This window comes from Carlito syrichta, unplaced genomic scaffold (genome assembly GCF_000164805.1).
Source record: "Carlito syrichta isolate Samal-C Ts95f unplaced genomic scaffold, Tarsius_syrichta-2.0.1 Scaffold173424, whole genome shotgun sequence".
NCBI classification, from domain to species: Eukaryota; Metazoa; Chordata; class Mammalia; order Primates; family Tarsiidae; genus Carlito; species Carlito syrichta.
The window spans coordinates 179767-201288 of NW_007117520.1; the positions used below are offsets into that span (position 1 = coordinate 179767).

Sequence of the window (21522 nt, forward strand, 5' to 3'; positions counted from 1 at the left end):
AACCATTATTCTTCTAGGGCCTAGTAACAGAAGGGACGCTATTTAAAGTCTCTTCCAATGGGTTTTGTTCATCCTGGAGGAAAAAAATCACAAACATATATAGACAAATATGCAAAGGAGCAATTAGTGACTAATGCAGAGGCAAGACAGAGGAAGTGATAGCAAATTAAGCAAATAAAGAGTTAAATGGTTGAATACCTGGCATAATCTCCACAGCAAAACTGGGCAAGAGATCAGCAAGCAGCCCTGTCCTGCCTAGAAGAAGTGGAAGGAAAAGAAGGAGGAAAGTGGTTACTGCACAGGAAAACACAGCCTGCAGCCTGGCTCAGTTGGTGCCATCCCTGCATGGGGCCATTTGGTCCATGCTCTTGGTGGAGTGAGAGGCACATCACCACAGCTGGCTCAGTCAAGAGAATAGCCTTCTCCATCAATCTCTGGCAGTCATCTAAGTGTCTTAGGCAGAAGCAGAAACAACTTTCTCTCCAACTATTTATAGGAGGAGGAAATCTCTGCTTCAATATGAAAAAATCTGCTTGAGCAGACTGACATGCACCATCTCCATTCATTTATACGTCCTTCTCCATACACTTCATTGGAAAGTCAAACCCGTCTGTATCCAAATGTTCAATCTGCATTTTCATACATCCATACACAATCCTATGTCCATATAAAAACAAAAGTACATATTTGGCTTTTAACTCAGAATTATCTCACTACACAATTCTATTTGTGGCCTAAAGATTTTTCAATGATTAAAATTTTCAAAGGCAAGGGAAAGATAAAGCTAGATCAGTTACACACTCCTCTACACTCCTTCTGGCTGCAGAAACACTCCATACATATGTGTACGGCATGGCTTTTCCATATGGCATCCACAGCTGGCATTGTATGCACCCAAGTGCCTTCTGCGTGATATGGCAGAGAAGCCTAAACGCCGGTGTCAGAACAGGTGCCTCCCCCCCATCCTGGGGGATACAGGAGGCAAAGGACTGTGCAGGAAACAGGACCCTGGAAGACTTGAGGGAGGAAACTAGTCCATTTAAAAGACCAGCCTGATTTGTAGAAAGACATGCAGAATGCTTTCACCATGTTCTCATATCAAGGTAAGATTCTGTTGTGAACTTCTGCCCCATACCAGATCTCCCTACCACATTGAAGCTTTGCTAATAAACTGGTAAGTTGCATTGGCAAACAACTAGCCAGCTTCCCTCCCTTCAGATGTGTGATGATGGTAAAAAGTCACTGAAGCAGCTAAAAATGCAACTAGATCCTACCTCATTTAGGTGCCTCCAGACATAGCGCTGTCCAATAAAAATATATTGCAGGCAATGTGGGTAATTTTACCTTTTCTAGTAATGACAATAAAAAGTGAAAAAAAGAAACAGATGAAATCAATGTGATACTATCTCTAACTTATATGAGTATCACCAAATGATTATCATTTCAAGGGCCTGGTAGCACATGTTGCTATTGGGCAGCTCTAGCAGTCTGTTTCATGCATACAGATTCAGCTCATTTCAAAAACAATTTTGTCCTGTTAAAGTTTGTTGAGGTGCATTAAAGAAAAGGTTACCCAGTGTGAAGTTCAAATCCTGAGTCTAAAGGTCATGGCTGGTCAGTGGTCTCCACCTCTATTAAGCCACCCCACAGAAGTGAAGCTCTGGTGAAGAAAGAGGAAAAAGGGGCTCCCCAGGACATTTGGGGAGCATGCTGGGGAAAGATGTTAGTGAGTGGGATAAAGGGGCTCTTTGCTCACTCTACTTCTTCTTGGCTTTCCTCAACTCTATGAGGCCAGTGTGGTAACAGCATCCTGGTCTGTGTGAGTGATGGTCCCATGTTTAAAAAACTAATTGGGACTACAGTGTTTTCCAAAGCAAAGGAAGTATGAGGTGAGTGTGACAGACCAACTCTGTTTTTGGTTTTGGCCAAAGGGCTTCCTTCTTTCTGTCCTTATCTTGTGCATGTAGCATAGTAAGATGGCTCTGCTGCTTACAAGGTCCCTTGGAAGGACAAGTGGGAGCCCAGTGGAGGCACTGGAGAAAGGTGTCTTCTCAGGTTAGCCTTTGACCTGAGCCTTCCCAAAAGGCTAAAAGGTGCCCCTAAAGCTAACACAGTTCCCTAGAGTAGGAGACGGGATAGGGATTTGGGACCAAAGTCTCAGCAAGTAGCTGAGAGCATGCATCCATCTCCTATGGAGTGTTCTCTGTACAAATATCTCATAAAACCTCAATAAAGCAATAAACAGCTGGTCAAAGATTTGGAAATTTGAAACCTTGGTCATCCCTTGAGAACCAGGCAACAACCAATGTTTTTTAGCAAGCCAATTATCAGACACTTAACGGTGAATTTTTGGTGTGTGTGTGTGTGTGTGTGTGTGTGTGTGTGTGTGTGCGCGCGCGCGCATGCACACGCGCTTCAATTTGGACAATTAGTACTTCTAACTATATCTCTTGTTGTATCTAGTAAAATGAGAAGCTTTGCTTGTATTCATTCTCTAGTTCTCAAGTCTACTAATGTTTTAAACATCTCTGGATATGCTATGATGCAAATCATTACTTCAGTTCATAATAGAAATGTCACTAATAATATAAGCTACCAATCTTTGGGCTTTCACAGGAAATTAGCTATGTGATAACTATTAGCTATTAAAAAATCCATATATTCAAAGAGGATATGGTGCTCATACACATTATATAGAGCAAGTAATACTGGAAAAAGCAGTGGACTATGGAACAGGTACTTAAGGTGGCTTTGTCATTAATGTGCTTGGTGACAACCACAAGCAGTTTACTACCACTTTCTAGGTCTCAGTTTTCTCATCAGTGAAATCAAGAGGTTGAATGAAGTGGTCTGTAAATAGGAAGACCATGTATCTTTGTTTGTCTGGGACCCTTCTGGTTTTTGCCTGTGGGCTTGGTGTAATTTTTAACAGCACACTCTTTACTCTCAAAGTGTCCCAGTTTGGAGAATTAATTAAATTAATTATATAGTCACCTTATCTATATCACTTGTTCTCAAATTTGACACTCAGTGACTGGGATTGCAAATGCAAATGTCTAAAGGGACCAGTAGCAACTGCAGATGGCCGGATGTAACACAGCAGGGAGCAGTTGGTGGGTTATGGCAAATGGCAGACTGTGTGTCCTAGGAAGCTGCTACTGCTTATTTCTAGCCTCTTGTTCCCAATGAGCATGTGTCTTTAGGGCTGCAGGTCATCCAATTAGAATTAGCCAAACCCCAGATTTTCTGTGAAATATCCTGTTTTTCAAATGTTGGCAATCAATTCATGTATTTTTAAAACACTGGGAAAGCCATAGGAAATACATTTGGGGACTGAATAGAGCCCAAAAATAAAGAGTCTGCAACCTCTGAAGGATATACATACAGGTATATTTGTGGGAGGATAAAATAGAAAGGCTAGGTTTCCCCCATAAGCTGTTTAGGTTACCTTGATGGTGTTCTGACATTGTTTCCATACACAGGATGGTAGCGAATATAGTCATCTATGTTCAAATTAAAATTGGAAAGCAACAATATTACCACCAAATTTCTAGCCTTTCTTATTCCTGGGGAACTAGAATGGGCATCATGGAAGGACAATGATAGAACTTTCATTTTTACTTTAGACTTTTTTTACTTTTATAATTGAAAAAATTAAAATAGGGAAAGAGTATATCAGAAATATGGACAGGACGTTCACAAAACTTGTCACTCCAACAGGAAGACAGACATCAGGCTTATTCTCCCTGAAGCAACAGTCAATAACTGATGCTTCAGAAGAAGGGGAAGGCTTCCCACAATGCACCCGTGGAGTGTTAGCCCCAGGGTAGTGTGGGTGACAGAGTCGTGCAGTAAAGTGAGTGAAATTAAATGTCTGCAGAATTCACAACATAGTAGGAGTTTTGGGAGAGCAGACAATACCAATATATCATGTCAACAGCAAAGAGAGTGCAAAATTCCCTTGCTTTTACACCATGACTTATATTTTATTGGCAGCAAAGGCATTTTGAAAAGTGGATTTATGCTGGAATCCTCTACTTCTGAAAATCACTTTGCTTCCTGCTTCTTCCCTAACAATTCCTAAGAAATGTTACTGCCAGTTAGAAATGTTTTATCTTTTCTTCTTCTATTCCATCCATCACATCCAATGAAGGTCTGATCTCAGAGTGTCTAAACAATTGCAGTAAATATGTTCCAGATTTCAGCAGCACTTTTCCAACACTTGTGAATCACTGTCATTCATCCAGGATTCAGTTTAAGAGTGGCAATTACCAGTCACTTTAATGTCTGAGAAAAGGATGGAAAGCAGGCTCTGCAAATAGAAGGCCACATTTACTCTCTTCAAACTACAGCTCCAACTATCAGTAGAAAATACTGTTTTCATGCAAGCACTCAAACAGTTTTCTCCAAACCTTGCAGAATCCATTACTTTAAAAAAATTTCCACATGAATAGACCAAATGAATCAGGCATACTAATAGTGTGTACATGCAGACATGCAAGTGCCAGTTTCATACCATGCTGTCACAAACTCCATCGCTAAACACATCCACATACTTTGGGTTGAGTGATCAGGGTAAAAATATGCACTCTGAATAAAATAATTTCCATATCTTACTGAGAAAATTCCCTATTTCAGTTGTTTTCTGTCACTGCCACCTTGAAGTTGTCCCCAACTGAACTCTTGTTTGTTTTTTTTAATAAGATGTGGGGTACAATTCAGGGTTAGGTATACAAATGTTCATTATGCAAGTACCCTTGTTGATGAGGTGTGTCCCCCCAGCTTCCCCAGGCAGATTCCCACTACTGCCAATCCTGCTTCCCTGCTCCCCTCTGGGCAATTTCCCGCTACTGCCAATTCTTTTTTTATAGTATTGTGATAATTGTTCAAGGTCCACTTATGAGTGAGAACATGTGATACTCAGTTCTTTGTTTCTGTGAAAGATCACTCAGTATTATAGACTCTAAGTTCATCCAGGTTGCTGTGAAGTTCATGATTTTGTTCTTTATGGCTGTATAATATTCCATTGTATTTATGTACCACATTTTTTAATCCAGTCTTCTTTTGATGGGCAGCACAGTTGGTTCCATGTTCTTGCTACTGTGAACAATGCTGTGATAAACATACATGTACAGGTATGTTTTTTATAGAGTGATTTGAGATCTTCTGGGTATATTCCCAGTAGGGGGATTGTGGGGTCATATGGAAGGTCGATTTTTAGGAATCGCCACACTGTTTTCCACAAAGCTATACTAGTTTACACTCCCACTAACAGTATAGAAGTGTTCCTTTTTCACCACATCCTCTCCAGCATCTGTTGTTTTTTGAGTTATTGATGATAGTCATCCTGAGTGGAGTTAGATAGTATCTAGTATAGTTTTAATTTGCATTTATTTGATGACAAGTGAGACTGAAAATTTTTTCATGTATCTGTTTGCTGCTAGTGCATCTTCTTTTGAGAACTGTCTATTCATGTCTTTTGCCCACTTTGTAATGGGGCTGTTTGGTTTTTTCTTTTCAGCACATTTGAGTTCCTTGTAGATCCTAGATGTTAGGCCTTTGTCAGACATAGAGTTGGCAAATATTTTTTCCCATTCTGTGGGCTGTCTCCCTACTCTCTTGATAGTTTCTTTGACTTTACAGAAGCTTGTCAGTTTGATGAGGTCCCATTTGTCTATCTTACATCTTATGGCATGGGCACTTGGGGTTTTGATCAGGAATTGGTTGCCAGTTTCAATTTCCATAAGGTTGTCTCCTGCATTTTCTAAGGATCTTATAGTTTGAGGTTTTACATTTAGGTCTTTAATCCATTGAGAGATGATTTTTGTGTATGGTAGGGATCTTGTTTTAATCTTCTGCATTTGGTCAGCCAGTTTTCCCAGCACCATTTACCGAATAGGTTCTCCTCTCCCCAGTCTTTAGTGGAGGCTTTGTCAAAGATAAGCCCAATTGAACTCTTTGTACATATTCTTGCAAACCAGTTCACTTCTGGAATGTCTCTAATTCATTCATTCATCATTACTTCACTCAACAAAGGAATGTGTATTGTGTCAGGCAGAGACACAGAGAGGAACAAGATGTATTCCCAAGACACTTGAGAAGTTCACAGTATAGCCCCTACAACTTGTCTGACAGCATAAGGATTCGGTTTTAGTTATCTGCTTTTGTGTCATAAGACTTACTAAAGTCAAAGGACTTTCTTCCTCCCAAATCTGTTTTCATCAACCTTCTTTGCATTTTACTTATTTATTTTTGTAGAGATGGAGTCTTTATGTTGTCCAGGCTGCTCTCAAACTCCTGGTCTCAAGCAATCCTCCTGCCTCAGTCTCCCAAAGCGCTGAGATTACAGCCACCACCCCAGCCCTTGTTTGCATTTTTGACATCAAGTTCTGCCTGGTCATGGAGACTTTCCCTAAAAACACAGTTCTTGCCTGGTTTCCCACTTCTACTCAGAATGTTATCTTTGCACATTTCACAACAATCATGTCCTAGTGGCATTTCCCAGGGTTTCATACTCTTTTCTTGATAGATCAGCACCTCAAAGCAAAATTTACTTACCTTCTTTGCTAAGATAGGCACGTGGATTGCTTTGTTCAATTGCTCACCACACACTGTCCATGAGACTCTGAAAGAACCCTGCAAGAATGCTGCTCAGAGCAGGTGCTTCCTCTTCCCAGGACCATCATTCATGCCTTCAGTAAAGCTCTTATCTCATGGCTGCTGGGTGGAAACCCCTCCAGGGCAGGGACTGTGCCCTGTGCTTGGCATCCCCAGCAGCCCAGCATACGGAGACACCTCACCCCCTCGTTGGGACCTTGAAGTATTTCTGCTGGCAAATTCCCAGTGTTCAGTATGCAGGGCTCCTGGCGAGACTTCTGATTTGCTGTTCATCATAGTGCTTTCAATCAACCCCTGAATGGAAGTAGACTTTTAATAAAAATATAGCTGGGCTCGGTGGCTCAGCCTGTAATCCCAGCAATTTGGGAGACTGAGACTGAGTTGCCTGAGATCAGCCCAGGCAACTTAGCAATAAATAAAAAATTAGCTGGGCAAGGTAGTGCATGCCTGTAGTTCCAGCTACTTGGGAAGCTGAGGTGGCAGGTCGACGCTGGGATGACTGTGAGTGTGCCACTGCACTCCAGCCTAGGAGATAGAGTGAGACTCCAACTCAAAAAATAAATAAAAATATAAAGGAACTGTTCGTTCAGCACCTTTCTTTTCTTTCTTTTATTTATTTATTTATTTTTGGAGTCAAAGTCTCACTTTGTCACCCAGACTGGAGTGCAGCATGGCATGCTCACAGCTACTGCAGCCTTGACCTGCTGGACTCAGGTGAGCCTCCTGCCTCAGCCCTCCTAGTAGCTGGAAACACAGGCACATGCCAGCATGCCCAGCTAATATTCTGATTTATTACAGAGACAAAGTCTCACCAAGTTGCCCAGGCTGCAAACTGGGCAACCCAGTCTCAAACCCCTGGTCTCAGGCAATCTTCTCGCCTCCACCTCCCAAAGTGCTGGGGTTACAAGAATGAGCCTCTGCGCCTGGCTAATTCTATGTATTTCAGAGTGTTTAGCAACCTGAGCTCAGGGTTCAATGCTGGAGCATCCTTCAGTCATTGGGACATCTCAAAATTCCATCTTGCTATCTGGCATTTTGGAAGCACCGCCTCATCCCACATCCAAGAGGTGTGGGCCACCAGGTAGGGTATTGTTGAGGAAGTTGTTACGGGTTTACAATATAACATGCATACAAATTTTAGCCAAAAATAGTATTTTTATCTCCATTTTTTTTGGGGGGGGTCAGGGTCTCACTCTGTCACCAGGCTGCAGTGTAATGACATGATCACAGCTCGTCACAGCCTCAACCTTCTGGGCTCAGGTGATCCTCCTGCCTCAGCCTCTCAAGTAGCTGGGACTATAGGAATATGCCACCATGGCTGACTAATTTTTAAATTTTTTTGTGGAAACAAGGTCTTGCTATGTTGCCTAGTCACAAACTTCTGGGCTCAAGCAATCCTCCTGCCTCAGCTTCCCAAAGTGCTAAGATGATAGGTGTGAGCTACCGCACCTGGCATATCTCTGCTCCTAAAACTTAAATCCAAGCTCTAATTATTAGTTCTAGACTTTAAAGTGCAATGGAAGGAGCAGAAGTTCTGGATTTAGGACAAGCTTGTTTTCAGATCCTAGATCTGGGTACTCAATCACTCAATGACAACAGACACAGAACTTATAAAAAGAAAGGATAACTTTCCTTCATCCTGGGATGATACCACTGCTGACAACATAGTTATCTCATTCATTTCTTTGAACTTATTAACTTGGCATCCTCCTGGGGTTTGCCAATACACTGTACAAATGAACCGTCTGTTTAGGACAGTGAGGAATGCCTTTCTTCCCCAGTTCCCTGCTTCTCCCTTCTGTTTAATGCACATCTTGGCCTCATCCCACTTTTCAACTCTCCTCAGATGCCCTAGATCCATTTTCAGGGATGTACTGTATCCACCCCCTGTTCTCTCAGCTCCTAACCCTCCAAAATGTTCCTCTCCCATGTCTTTGAGGAGAGCAGATGCCTTTCTCTGGCCCTTTTAAGTGTAAAGATGTTTCTGTGGCTATGCTTTTAAGAGTTAAGTTGCTTCTATGACTATTTGGAATCTCAAATAGATTGGAAATTTCCCAAGGGCACACACATCCCAGTTTTTATTCTATATTCCCATGGCAACCATACATTCAACAAATATAGTTTATGACTATCACAAATGTGGATATAGCCACCCTTTCTTTTATAGAGATTTATAAACTATGGTCTTAAGCATTTCATGTGTTTATTTTTTCTTTTTGTGTCTCTTACATTTTAGTTCCCTTCAAATTATGGTCTTAGAGGAGAATAATTCTGACAGTGAATTCTATCCATAGAATGACTCATATTGGCTCATCTGCAATTAACTGCTAATACATGCTTTGGAGTGTGAGTGTGTGAGTGTGTGTGTGTGTTGGCAATGGTTATAAGCATGGTCTAAGAAACTGGCTATTCTATTCACACAGAATTCTGCAAACAGATTCTATAGCTAGAAAGGATCTCAGAGGTTGTCTAGTCCTTACACTACCCCATGTTTTCAGGAACTGGAGGTTCAGAGAGGTTAAGAATCTTACCCGGCAGGGCTCGGAGGCTCAGCCTGTAATCCCACGCTTTGGGAGGCTGAGGTAAGTGGATTGCCTGAGCCCACGGGTTCGAGATCCACCTGGGCAACTTGGCGAGACCTCATCTCTACAATAAATCAAAAAATTAGCCGGGCATGGTAGCGTGCGCCTGTAGTTCCAGCTACTTGGAAGGCTGAGGCGGAAGGATTGCCAGAGTCCAGCAGGTAGAGGCTGCGGTGGCCGGGAGCAGCCACCGCACTCCAGTCTGGGCGACAGAGTGAGACTCCAACTCAAAAAACAAAAAAAGAACCTTACCCAGAGTTCACCCAACTGACTAATGATGAACCTGGATCTACTCACCCCCATGCCAATCTTTTTTCCCAATATCTCATTGCCCCTCAACATTTGCTTATCCTTAATTTAGAAATGTGTAGCAACTCCCAGTGTTTGCAGTAAATGACCCTGAAATTTGTGTTTGTGGCATTACTGCTCTATTTATATAATTAAAGTATAATTTTTGGATGTAGGAAATATTGGAGATCATTAAAATTCTCAAAACCTTTTAAAGTTGCAACCAGAAAATGATTACTGAATACATCATAACACAGTATGATCTAATTAAAAGGCATTCACCATGCTGCTACAAACTAATAAACAATAATAAAAATGATTGCAAAGTACTCTGCCTTTGCAAAGTGCTATAGTGATCCAAACCCCCACCCCCAAACAGTGAAATATTATTAGTAATATAACACGCTCGACGTGGTCTGAGATGAAATGCAGGAGACAGCTAGATGTGACTCAAAAATGATGTCGAGCAGGGTGGAAAGTCATGGAAGGAGGAAATTGAGTTTCTTGGCGCCCAGTGGATTTTTTGAACTCATTGTGCTGGATCCGTCAGACTAGCACAGATACAAAGATTCCTAGAATGGCTACTTTCCTTAACCAACAGGCCCTGGCGGCCACAGGCAGGCAGACCCAGAGGGGCGCACACTTTCTAGGTCTCCATTGTCAGAGCTGCTGTCCTCTCCTCCGCGGCCAGCCCCTTCTGGGGATGGGGGGCTTCGGCCACCGGGCCTTTCCCAGACCCCCATGGGAAGCCAATTCAGCAATTCGGAGGCAGCGCTCCCGTGTGAACGCAAACCTGCACGCTTGAATAGCGGCAGCTGCTCGGAGAAAAATGGAACGAGTGTCGCCTGACCGGCTTCCAAGGGCTGTCGTCCTTTCTTTGCAGGGGCTGAGCCGCTCTCTCGGTGCCACCCACTCTCGCGCTGGCCCCCGTGTCCTCCCCCGCCCCGGCCGGCGGGTCCCGCCGACCACAATGAGCGCGGGCTGACCCAGCGGCGCCCGCCCGGGGTAACCACGGCAACGCGGCCCGGGAATGCGCAGGCGGGAGGCAGGTTCCTCCTACCGCGGGAGCAACAAGTGCGGAGAAGACCTGCAGGCGGGTGGGGGAGCCGGGCGCCGTATCAGGGCCGGCGGAACAGCGCCCGGCAAGGCCTTGTTTGTTCTCGAACAACGCGGGGCCGCAAGCGACGTCATTTACCGCTCAGAAACCTCAGGGCTGTTTTTCAGGGACCAACTACGACGTCCAGCCGCCATCTCTTCCGGGAAGCCCTCTGCTGGGCTCAAGTGCGGAGATCAATGGCGACGTGTGTGCACATCCGCAGGCCCCCATGTACGAAATGCCAGCCAGCAGCAAGGGCTGGGCAGGCCAGGGTGAGCTGACACTAACCTGCCCCCAAGTCGTCTGGATCTTCTGTTCTCTTCAATCAATAGGAGATCCTTCAAGGTGGCCATCGTCTAAAGATGGATGACCATCGTACCAGTATGCCTGTACAGTTCCAGTTTATGCCTGTCGCCTTGCCAGAAATAATTAACCCCTCCCCCCTTTTATTCTCAAGAGAATCCTCGTTTGGATAAATTATAAAGTCACCCTACCTGAAGTCTTCCCAGGTCCACCCACATCCTAATCCAGAACTAAAGTGTTCTCCAAACCCCTCCAGACTTCATCAAATGGCCTGCATGACCTAATCTTTGCATTCAGGTTAGGCAGTAAACACCCTGTGATTAACAAAGGGCCATCGATTGAGAAATGGGGGCTTCCAACACTACCAAAACATAGCGACCAGAAGACAGCATGCTGGGACAGAATGCCCTCAAATCCACTAGCAGGCAGATTTCCACAGGGCTGATTAGGGTCACCATGGCAAGGCACAGCACAGATGTCACTGGGAAAATGTGAATCTATCAGTAATAGGATTGCCAATTCACAGATGGTCCATTAAAGCCTCTGCCAATGTACCAGGCTAAAGGAAAATCAGCTCTTAAGCAGGAGTCCCCAAACGTAGAATTCCAAAAAGAGGGTTCCTTCCCTCAGATGAGGGATGACACACCAGTGATGAGATGTGGGGAATGGGAAGAGGTAGAAGGGAGCTAAGGTTTACTGAGTTCTTATTATGTGCCATTTAATCTTACAATCTGTCTTCCATATAACTCCCTCCCATGTAATTTCCTTGACCCCTCCCCATTTTTATAGCTGAGGAAACCCAGGCTCAGACTCATCCAAGGTCTTACTGCTACACTGAGTCCAGGGCTATCTGACGCCCAAACTCCTGCTGGACCTTATTCAGTACCCAGATAGACCTTTGGTCAAAATCAGAATTTTACAACCTCAGCACTATTGAAATTTGGACCCAGATAATTCTTTGTTGGGTATGGGAGAGCTGTTCTGTGTTGTGGAATGCTTAGCAGGCTCCCTGGTCTCTGCCCCCCAGATGCCATAATACCCCACAAGCTGTGACAACCAAAAACTGTCTCTAAAATTGCCACATGTCTCCTGGGAAGGTAAAAGTGCCCCATCTTGAGAATCAATGCCCTACATATTTAATATCTTAATACAGTTTTAATATTTTCTTGTTCTCTAGTTGCTTCAGAAATACAACTTTTATCTTCACCAAAAGAGAGTAATTTTTAGAGGGACAAGACTTATTTATTTTGTATCGTCACTGGGCTAGGGTCACAGTAGGCAAAAGTATTAGTTAAATTTAAATCATAATTTAAACATAAATCATACTTGAAGCAAAACCGACTTCACTCTGTTGTGCCTATCAAACAACAAGGTTGAGATTGTGCAGGACAGAGCTCTGAAGGCCAAAGGAGGCTTTGCAAAGAGTAAAAGGCAGGATCCCTGTCCCTGGAGGAGCCACAACCTGACTTCACCTCTCAGTCGGTAGAATGTTTGTTACTGATAGTCATTAACCAAAATCAGATTCTAGTTGATGCCTGGCTAACTTTCCTGGCTTCTCCTTCTCCTTCTCCTCCATTCCCTCAACACATTTTTCTGGTTCTTTTTAAAAACAAGACCAACAGAGGAGACCAGGGCCAGAAGAGAGTGCTGAGAGTAAAGGCTGTGGGACCCAGCCTAAAAAGCCACTCCTCACTTGTTTTCTGTCTCTCCGTCCATGGGAGCCTCCAGAGCTATCTCAGCTGTTCTGGAAACCTAAAGGCACAGGTATGTGCTGACGATAGAAAGGATGAGTCTGCTTTCTCAGGGGGATCAACCCCAGTGATGCATAATCTGACGCCTATCTGAGGCATAATCGAGTCTACACATGAAAACAGGGGCACAGTCCACATCAGATGCTCCAAAGAAGTAGCCTCCAGATTTATGGCTTGAGTGTGACTCTGTAATTCCTTCTCTCCCTTCTGCCAAGAGTAAACTTTTTCCTTCTTCTCCCCCAGTTCTTTTTCCCTCTGCCTCTGTTTGTAAATCTTAGAGAGAAACAGCAGCAGCCACTCTCAGAGATCAAAGTTTTAGCAGGCAACAAAGACCTCCAAGGAGGCTGTTGCCATGGGAACTCTGGGAGCTGAGGCCCTTTTAATAGTCAAATCTCCTTGGTTAGCAGCACCGGGCTGGGGCTGGCAAAGAGGAGAAGAAGGGGGAGGGGAGAGCCTTGGCAACAAGTAGCCTTTCTGAACAGACAACTAAAGTCACAGAGGTGGGGGTTGGACAAGATTCAAACTGAGGCAGCAGTAATGCAGGGGTGAGTGCTGGGGCATTTCTGCACAGCCTTAAGAAAAACACTTCCATCCAACATCCCTAAAAGCAATCACAAAATCTGAGACGTCCCCTCTCAAGAATACACTGATTTTTGTATTAGGTCCGTAATAGCTTTTGAATACTAATGGGCAGAAAAGATTATTTTAGACCAGAATAAAAATTTCAGGTACAACATTGTGAAGAGCTTGATTTTTTTTAATCCATGCCTGTCCATTCCTTCACTACTTGTCTACATAATATACTCTGCACTTCTGGGTAAGTCACAGGAGGAGATAGAAGAAGAAATGGGAGCATGGCAGGAAAACAAGTAATTCTGTGGCATTGCATTTGCAAAGAAGAATCAAGCCTAAATTAGCGCCTCCTCACAAGGACCTGATGGGAGCACACCTATTTCTGGCTTCCTGGATTAGCACTGTATTTGGCCCATAAAGAAGCAAATGAAGTCCCCAAAATGTTAACAGTGTTTGTTTTTGCCTGCCTGGCATTCTCTTCTTTTTCATTTGGAAACAAACTGCCTGATTTTCCTTGAGGAAGTTACTTTTCTCTTTCTCCCTCAGTTCCCTTGGTTCAGTTTGAGCTGGTTTCCTCTTGCAACACACTGGCAACCACCATCATGCCCCCCCCCACACACACCACAGGACTTTTGCTGAAGCTACAGGAAAAGAGGGCACTTTATCCTCTTGAGATCAAAGGTGGACCTGGAAACTTGCACCTGCTGGGAGCCATCTCTGCCCCAGGTAAAGAGAACCTGCCTGAAAATGAGGCTAACATAGAGGTCTAAAGAGCCAGGAGATGGAAATAAGAAGACAGAGATTCTTTAACACATAATCTGAACACCAGAACTCATCCATGCTGGAAGCTAGGGCCTTTTTATTATTTATCTGTCACCTAAGCCAAAAAGTTCTGCATAGTCAGTTTGAGCCTCTATTCCTTTCAATCAAAAGAGTTCTGAGCAATACAAGTTAGCTCTGGATAGTGAGGTTTTTAGGAGACACTTTTTTCTTTTGAACTTTTCTGTTTTGTTTGAAATTTTTGCAATGAGTATGGATCTTTTTTTCTAAAACAAACTATTCAAACAAAATGGAACAGCAAAAGAAAAAAAGAAAAAGAAAAATATACAAAATGGAACAGCAGTATATGAAGCATCATTATAAGAGAGGCTTCTGCAATCTGTGACCCTTTAAAGTCAAAATCATAGAAAGGACTCTGAAAAACCACCCTGTTTATTCTAATATCCTAGTCAAGAGAGCCTGTTCCATGGTTGAAATGTCATCAGAACCTCAACCATCCATAATTTCCAAAAATTGTTATTTGCCGTTAGGAATATCTTCCTCAACTTGAATCTAAACACCCCTTGACTCAGAAGCAGGGGTATTCATCCAGCCACATTTCCACCAGGGCCTTTTCCCCCTTTTTCTAATTAAAGGTCCTGAAAAAACAAGCTACCACATAGGACATCAGAAAGAAGGGGTCAAGCCCTCACATTGTACATTGAAAGAAATAAGAACAGGGCAAGCTGCTTTTAGATTTTAAAATAATAACTTCCCTGCTTGAGCCTTCCTGAAATGGTGAAGTCCTTTTCCTGCCAGCTGGAGATGCCCCAGGGAACTTTATTCCTATCCAAACAGTGGCATGGTTCCAGGTTATAAACAGCATGTCCTCACCATTGATCCCAGACCAATGTCTCACCTCAGGGTGGCAGATTTCTGGACACTTCCTCCTTCTGTGATGTCTGGCATGGCCCTACGATCCCAAATGACTGTCTAAATATTTCTAAGGTACCTGTCACTGTCATTTCAAAGCACTCAAAACACTATGTGCATTTCCATTTTCAGAATGACTTTAACTTCTGAATCATCAAAAAGACATTAAAGGGCGTTCAGTATAGTTTTCATGTTTAATACTGAATCTGTGGTTGTCCTCCCATTTCTGTGAATCACATGTCTTTGGATATTTCTGAAACCTCTGAAAGAAGCATCCATAGTGATCTATGGATGCTTCAGATGTACGGGGTGGAGGGAGGGGTGAGTCATGCTCAGTAGGGAGGCAAGGTAGACAAGAACAGCTCTGCCTTTGAAGTGAGGGCCTTGGTCAATGGTTGTGGGCGGTTTCACCAAGAAATAAGTGAAATACTGAAGCAAATCTGGAGCAAGTAAAAATCATGACCCATGGCCTAAAGTAGCAACCACATTTTTTTTTAACATGTCTTATTGTATAGCTTCTTAACACAGACAGGTCATGTGGTATTACAGAAGATGAGATGAGGCTAAGAATCAAAACAGTTGCATTTGATCACTGATTTTTTTTTAAACTAAGATAATAGCCACAAAACCTGCGTTAATTAATTTCTTCATTAGGAAAATAAAGAACATAATACTTACCCTCCTACCTTATAAGATTGTTATGGAAAAACTTTGTGAACTACAATTTATTATCAGTGTAGATTAATATCTGTGGCAGACGTAGTGGTAATGGCATCAGTTTGGTAGACATTTACTGCTTTTTTTGCATTCCACATCTATTCTTCTTTTTTCTTTTTTTGTAACAATGGCCTGATTTACTTTGGGGAATTAATTCTTCTCTGTATCTTGATGGGCTAACCACCAAGAGCCCCTGATCTCCCAAGGCTAAGCAGTAGACAACTGACCAAACTGGACCACATGGAACTTCTCTTCTCTTCTAAGACTTTGATTCTTGAGTGGGAAAATGCAAGAATAGAAAAAAAAAAAAAAAAACAGTGAATTTTTTCTGGCGAGGGACCCCTAAAGATACTGGTCCATTAATTCCTGCTGCATTGACCCTGATACATCTGTGGCAGGGTAGAGACTGTGCTATGTTCAAACCATTTTTATTTTCTTCCTGGTCACATACAAAATGGCAGCAGAAGTGATTCGTGTCACTACCAGATCTGGCCCCTAAAAAGTCCCACACGATCTTCCTCTATCTGGACAACTGGGAGCAAAGTTCTCCAATACAGCAGGGCAAAACAATAGGGAAATCTAGAGCCCCACACCACTACTTGGAAGGAGCTACCCCAATCAGCCTCCCACATCTGACTATGACAAGAGGAAGTAATAATCTTTTAGTGTAGTAAGTCACTGAGATTTTGGGGTTGTTTGTACAGAGGCTAAAAAGTGTTACCCTAATAGACTATCTTTTTCTGAGACTGATTGTCCAGCTTTCCTATCAATTTTGATATACTTTTAATGAATTCCTTTACTGCTGAAGTTGGCCAGAGTCCATTTTTGTTTCTTTCAGCCACAGTCCCTGATGAATTTATCACTGGCAATAAGTTAAATAACCAGATAAAGAATTATGACCAATGAGATTAAACCATGTTATCTCACTTGAGATTGTAGATGTTTCTGGTGTTGAAACATTACAAGTCAACAATATACATTCAGCATTGCTAACATTTAAGAGGCACAGAGTAAGTATGAGTTACAGATGCTGCATACCTATCATTTACAAAACAATCATTGAAACTTCTTTATTCCAGACACTCTGCTCAGCATTGCATATACAAAGACAAATAGGAATTGGTCCTTGCCTCTGAAAAGCTCACAGGGCAATGCTATTAAGAAGCTCCCAAAAGTGGGGGAAATCAAGACAAGTATACATACAGCATCAATGTTACCACTCACATGAAGTAAAACTAGAATATAAGACCAAGAGGTTCAGTCCTTGGTCCTCTTCATTTTATGTAATCTTCCTGGGTGACTCATCTATTCTTTCACAGGTCTATCACTGTTAATTCTCTCTACTCCTTACTTCTCCACTGACTGCCAGATCTATATTTCTTTTTCTTCCTTCCTTCCTTCCTTCCTTCCTTCCTTCCTTCCTTCCTTCCTTCCTTCTTTCTTTCTTTCTTTCTTTCTTTCTTTCTTTCTTTCTTTCTTTCTTTCTATTTTTGAGTCAGAGTCTCTGTCACCCAGGCTGGAGTACAGCTGCACAATCATGGCTACCACAGCCTCAACTTGCTGGACTGAGGCATCCTTCCGCCTCAGCCTTCCAAGTAGCTGGAACCACCACACGCCACCAAGCTGGGCTAATTTTTTTAATTTATTGTAGAAATGAGGTCTCACCAAGTTGCCCGGACTGGTCTCGAAACCCTGGGCTCAGGCAGTCCTCTCCCCTCTGCCTCCCAAAGTGCTGGGATTACAAGCATGAGCCACCACACCTAGCCATCATCTGAAATTCTGCTCCCCATATTGTGACTGTTTCCCAGAACAGCTACAGTAGTCAACTTCTTTATGCCACCATCAATAGTTTCTTTTCTTCACTCTTGGGGGATTAGTCCTATTAGCCCTGATCTACTACCATAGACCACAGTTTATTCCCTCTGGCTTCCTTGTGAATGAACATCAATCACCCTGTATGTTCTTGCAACCAACCTGTTACCCCATTTACCATTGTCATGAGGATAGAATTCCTGAGAGGTCATTTTCTGATTCATCAAGGTAGTCACGTCAATCACGTTCATATACTTTTAAATCCAACAATTTTAGAAGAGAAATAAAGCTCAAAAGTAACTTAGTTGAGTACCTTTTCCTATGCATAAGTGCCTGATATGATATCTCTGAAACTTTTCATCCTGTTGAATACCTCCAAGAACACAGAACTTACTACTCCTGAGAACACTTACTCCATTGTTAGGTGTGTCCGATTGTTAATGGTTTTTCTTTTACATGGAGACAGACTTCATCCCTATAACTTCCACTCCTGGTTCAATTCTACCTAGTCACACAGAGTATGTTTTCAATCCTTCTTCTACACAATTTCACTTTAAATATTTGGAGACACTTCCCATGCTACCTGTTCCAAGTCCTCTTTCACTAGACCAAATCCTCCAAACATCCCTCATATAAAACTTAATGACTGAACCAGTGGTTCATGGACATTGTAATTAGCAAACTGTGGGCCCCAGATACCTTCCCACAGAGGTCTTCATCTCCTTAGAGGGTTAGGTTACGCTCCAGAGCAACATAAAAAGAAGACCTAATAGGCCTTCAGGATATAATAATAATAAATTAAGAATTTTTACAACAGTGACAGTATTTTGAAAAATCTTATAAAGGGATGTCAAAATGAAGAAGACTCAGAATTTTGCACGACTGAAAGTTAAATACAGTACTTTATGCAAATGGAAAATTGTTGTAGATTTCGAACGAACCCCTTTAAATAAGTAACATAACGAGTGTTGTCCTAAAAAGTTCCCACAACAAATTTATCATGCTTTGAACATTTCTGCTTAATGTGAGACATAGCAGAATTACGTGTTTCTCCTCCCTGAGAACCCGAGCATGTCTCTATTTATCTCACAGATGGGCTCCTTCCACTGCAATGAGTTCTGATTTGCAGCCTCCACAGTTTTCCTTTCACAATTACTTTAGCGTAATCCTGGCTTTTGTTCTTCATCTCTCCTTCCATCATTGATGACCACTGTCATCTGAGCTTTCCTTTCACCCACCTCTCAGCTGCTGACCCCTTTTTGTCCGGAGAACAGTATCTTCAGCCAAGTTGCTTTGTATGTTTTGATCTAGAGGAATGCCCTTCTTACAATTCAGCACATCCTCAGATGACCAAGCTTTCACTTTATTCATTTTGCCATGCTTGCAGAGCAAATGGGACCAAATTATTTGAAGCGGTTTTTACCTGGCCTTCTTTTCCTGCACAGGCAATTACTTCTCTACAATTGGCTGCCCTGGCCAAATAACTGTGTCCACAATTAGCTAATTGCAAGCTCAATGAGCCCCTTGTTCCTTCAAACTTGGCTATTAGAGATGTGTGATTAAGCAAAAATTTATCTTTTTATTTCCTTTTGACTTACAGAATCACAGCAGATCCCAAATATGACCTCCCTGTGTTCTTTTACAAGGTCAATATAAGCCTCTTGCTTTTTTATTTCCTATTGAATGTCTGTCATATTTCCATTATTTTATAAGTCACAACAATTATACTTTATATACTGGACCCAAGGGTAATGTTTGAATTAAATCAACCTTCTAATAAGGTAGATCATTATTACCATAATCCAATTTTTAAAATATAGCACTAAGGCATCAGAACCGTTGTCTTGTCAAAATCATACAATCATAATAAATACTAAAACAAAAATCCTAAAGAGCAAATGACACTTTCTCCCTGGGGATTGAGTTTCCCATCTCAGCCTTCAACCTCATTTGCCTTTAAAAGGAGGTACCCTTAAAATTCCCCTAAATTGCTGTCACCTGGTTTCTTAGAGGCTACAAAAATGTAATTTCTTTTGAAAAATGGCTGCAAGTGTGTATCCTGAACTACTTTTTTTTGCTACAATTGAAGAGGTTTCTTTTCTTAATTTCTGTATGTTTTATTCTGATTTTCTTGTCTAACCAACATTTATAGAGCACAAAATATGTGCTCAATTTTCAGTTTCATACAAGGAGGTTACCTCCCACTGACATCCCTCCAATTCGCAAAAAAGGGAGAGTAGCCAAAAGTAATGAGTTTTCATTTATGAAGAAATTAATATTAACAAGGATTAGATGTATTTGCTTTGAGAATAACTCAGGTACTTTTAGGTTTCAAGAAATCTGTCTTCCAGTTAAATACTAGTACATCTATCTCCCAAACAGCTGTTTTCATTGGGAACCTTTTATTTTTATTTTTTTCTTGTTTTGAAAGCTACTTTTTCTGCTATTAACATAGCCTATACTGTGTTCTCATATTTATTCTTTGTATGCTATGTTTTTTCCCCCCATCCTCTTACTATCAATTAGGCTCTCACTCTCGCTCTCTCATTTTTATCTTTTTTTTTTTAGAGTCACGGTCTTGCTACTTTGCCCAGTTTGCCCTGGTCTGGAACTCCTGAACTCAAATGATCCTCCCACCTCAGCGTCCGGAGTAGCTGGGACTACAGACATTCACTGGGCACCTTCTACTACTAAACCCTCCAGTCTGCAGCTATCTTTCCTTATGATTGTCTTAAGTGGAGGTAACCGAGTGGGAAAAGATTCCTGATGTCTCCGGAGGTCTTGACACACCAGTGTATTCTTATCACTCAGTAATCTCTAGCCTGCTTCAAAGTCCTCTAGCATTTTCTTCAAAATTAGCATATAAAAAGATAAGTAAAGAAAAAGAGAAAAGAGAAATCAGGGTTAAAGGTGAGAGTGGAAAGGAGGGAAAAAAATAGAAAGCAGAAGAAGCATTCGAGATGATAAGAAGGGGGTCATAGCTTTCAAGAATCAAGATCATAAGTACAGCCACTACTCATAAAGAGCATTTCTAAAGAGTTTGTGCAAAAAAGATAAAGGCTGTGTATGCAGCCAGTAGATGCTCACAGAGGGGAGGAGTGAAAAGAGGGTACTAGCAAGCAGTCTAGGATGAAATGTTGTCTGTGGCTTTTACTTACCCAACACTAGTAGTTCCACCGAAGCCTCATTTTTGCCCTCCAGGTCATCTGGGGTGGTGATAATGCAGTAATAGAGTCCACTGTCTCCCCACATAAGCTTTCCAATTTGAAGATCTGCATCTGTTATCACAAAAAGAAGGACCCAGTCCTAAAATTCTGTTCTCTGAAAGAAAAACATGGAACAATGGGGGGGGGGTTGGGGGAGGAGAGCCCTTCTGGGTATCTGCTGTGTTCTTTTGTGTATGTGTGAGTTGAAGTCTCACTCTGTCACCCAGACTGGAGTGCAGTGGCACGCTCTCTGCCACCACAGCTTCAATCTGCTGGGCTCTGGCGATCCTTCCACCTCAGCCTTCCAAGTAGCTGGAACTATAGGTACACATTATCACACCCAGCTAATTTTTTTTTGATTTATTGTAGAGATGAGGTCTCGCCAAGTTGCCCAGGTGGGTCTCTAACCCACGGGCTCAGGCAATCCACTCACCTCAGCCTCTCAAAGCGTGGGATTACAGGCTGAGCCATCAAGCCCAGCTTTTGCTGTGTTCTATTTCTTTACCTGTGTGGTGGCTGAAAGATGTGTGCTTTATTTAAAACAAACAAAACCAACAGAACCTTCACAAAAAAGTAGCATCTCTAAGGAGAGAGAACTAGAGCATAGCCAGAAACTAGACTAGTTCTAGTCCAATTTCAAGAGTAAAAGATGGCTTTGAACCAGATCTGCAGAGATCCTTGAGAGTCAGAAAAATGCCAGAATTATTCTAGTCTCCTGGAAATAAAGCCGACTTCACAGGAGTGCTTCAAAATTTGAATAATCTCATAGGTTAAATCAGACTCTTGGGACCTTTTGTTGTCCAAAGCATGATGGAGCAGGAGGAAGGGTAGAGTTGACCAAAGCCACTTGGGACTTGGGCCCAGGCATGTGCCTGGCTCTGTAG

General features: G+C 42.3%; 1 protein-coding gene across 1 annotated transcript in view; it reads right to left on the reverse strand.

The window, feature by feature from the left end:
* ILDR2 (immunoglobulin like domain containing receptor 2) overlaps positions 1 to 21522 on the reverse strand; it is a 65884-nt gene that overhangs the window by 26314 nt on the left and 18048 nt on the right. The window contains exons 3-4 of the mRNA XM_008051456.2: positions 20591 to 20710; positions 199 to 255 (exon numbers count right to left, since the gene is read on the reverse strand). Of these exons, the coding sequence (XP_008049647.1) occupies positions 199 to 255; positions 20591 to 20710 (177 nt within the window). The remainder of the gene's footprint in view (positions 1 to 198; positions 256 to 20590; positions 20711 to 21522) is intronic.